General features: G+C 50.6%; 1 protein-coding gene across 1 annotated transcript; it reads left to right on the plus strand.

Annotated features, from left to right (window-relative positions):
• The first annotated feature begins 44 nt into the window (after window positions 1-44).
• Window positions 45-905, plus strand: LOC112502166. The gene has a single exon (XM_025106007.1). The coding sequence runs from the start codon at window positions 45-47 to the stop codon at window positions 903-905; it is 861 nt and encodes a 286-aa protein (XP_024961775.1).
• Window positions 906-1,355: the final 450 nt, after the last annotated feature.

Raw genomic sequence — 1,355 nt, forward strand, 5'->3', positions numbered from 1 at the left:
CGATATGCAGTGATGTGGGTTGGGGCTGGAGGAAGATCCTTGGGATGAGGGAAAAGATTAGAGACTTCATTGTCTCCCAGATTGGTGATGGCGCGTCCACGTCTGCCTGGTATGATAACTGSCATCCGGCTGGCCCCCTCTACCGGTATATCTCCCCCCGTAATATTCTCAATTCCAACCTTTCTCTCTCTGCTTCTGTCAGAGATATTGTGTCCCAGGGCAATTGGACGTCTCCTCTCCTGAGGGACAGTTCAAACCCTTCTATCCGTGTCTCTCCCCTCCCTGTTCTTTCTTCGACCATCCCTGATAAGCTCCTCTGGAGAACTCGRGATGGCCGTCTTACTCCTTTCTCTGTTCGTGAGGTGTGGCTCTCCCTTCGTCCAAATGAGCCTGATGTCTCCTGGCATCATATGGTCTGGTTCTCCCAAAGCATCCCTAGACATGCCTTCATTCTGTGGGTTGCTCTCAAGCAGCGTCTCAAGACGCACGATAAACTCCGTTTCTGGGAGGCCCATGCTGACCTGTCCTGTGCTTTCTGTCAGAACGGGCCTGATTCGCATGCGCATCTTTTCTTTGAGTGCCCGTTCCCTAATCTGGTCTGGAATGGTTTAAAAGCCAAACTGAACCTCGACGGTGTCCTGGATAACTGGGATGATATTATTGTTTTGTTCCAGCAGGTCATAAAAGGAAAGACCATTTGGTCTATCATTCGTCGCTTAGTGCTTGCTGGGACTGTCTACCACCTGTGGCAAGAAAGAAATAACYGTATCTTCAAGAGCAAGAGAAGATCGCATAGTATGGTTGGTAAGACGATTTCTGATGATTTTCGGTCCAGGCTCCTTTGCCTGACCTTTAAGCCCTCCCCTAACGTTGTCCGGGCTCGGCTTGCCTGGAACCTCCCTTAGCCGTCTGTTTTCTTTTGTGCTGCTTTGTCTGCTTTGTGTGAGCTCTTCTGCCCTCCTGGTTTTTCTTGGTAAGGTCTAGGGTGTGCCTTTTTTAGGCCCCTTTTCCTGCCCCTGTGGTGTCCCCCGTTGCTTCCCGGTCTTGGCTTGACCGGGCCCTTCCCTTGTGGTCGGCTTCTGTCTCTGTCTCTYTTCCTCTCTCTGCTTCTTTCTCCCTTTTTCTTTTTCTTCCCTCTTCTCCTCTTCTCCCCTTCTTTCTCTTCTGGGTGCCTTGGATTCTGGTGGATGTGGTTCGCCCCCACCCGAGAGCGTATTTTGTTGTTTTAGTGTTTTGCCTTGATCTGGAGGGGTCTCCCCCCTCCCTATCAAAAAAAAAACCCTAAACCCTAAACCCTAAACCCTAAACCCTAAGCCCTAAGCCCTAAGCCTTAAGCCCTAAGCCCTAAACCCTAA

Source organism: Cynara cardunculus, unplaced genomic scaffold (assembly GCF_001531365.2).
Source record: "Cynara cardunculus var. scolymus isolate 2C unplaced genomic scaffold, CcrdV1 Un_Scaffold_1001, whole genome shotgun sequence".
NCBI lineage: Eukaryota > Viridiplantae > Streptophyta > Magnoliopsida > Asterales > Asteraceae > Cynara > Cynara cardunculus.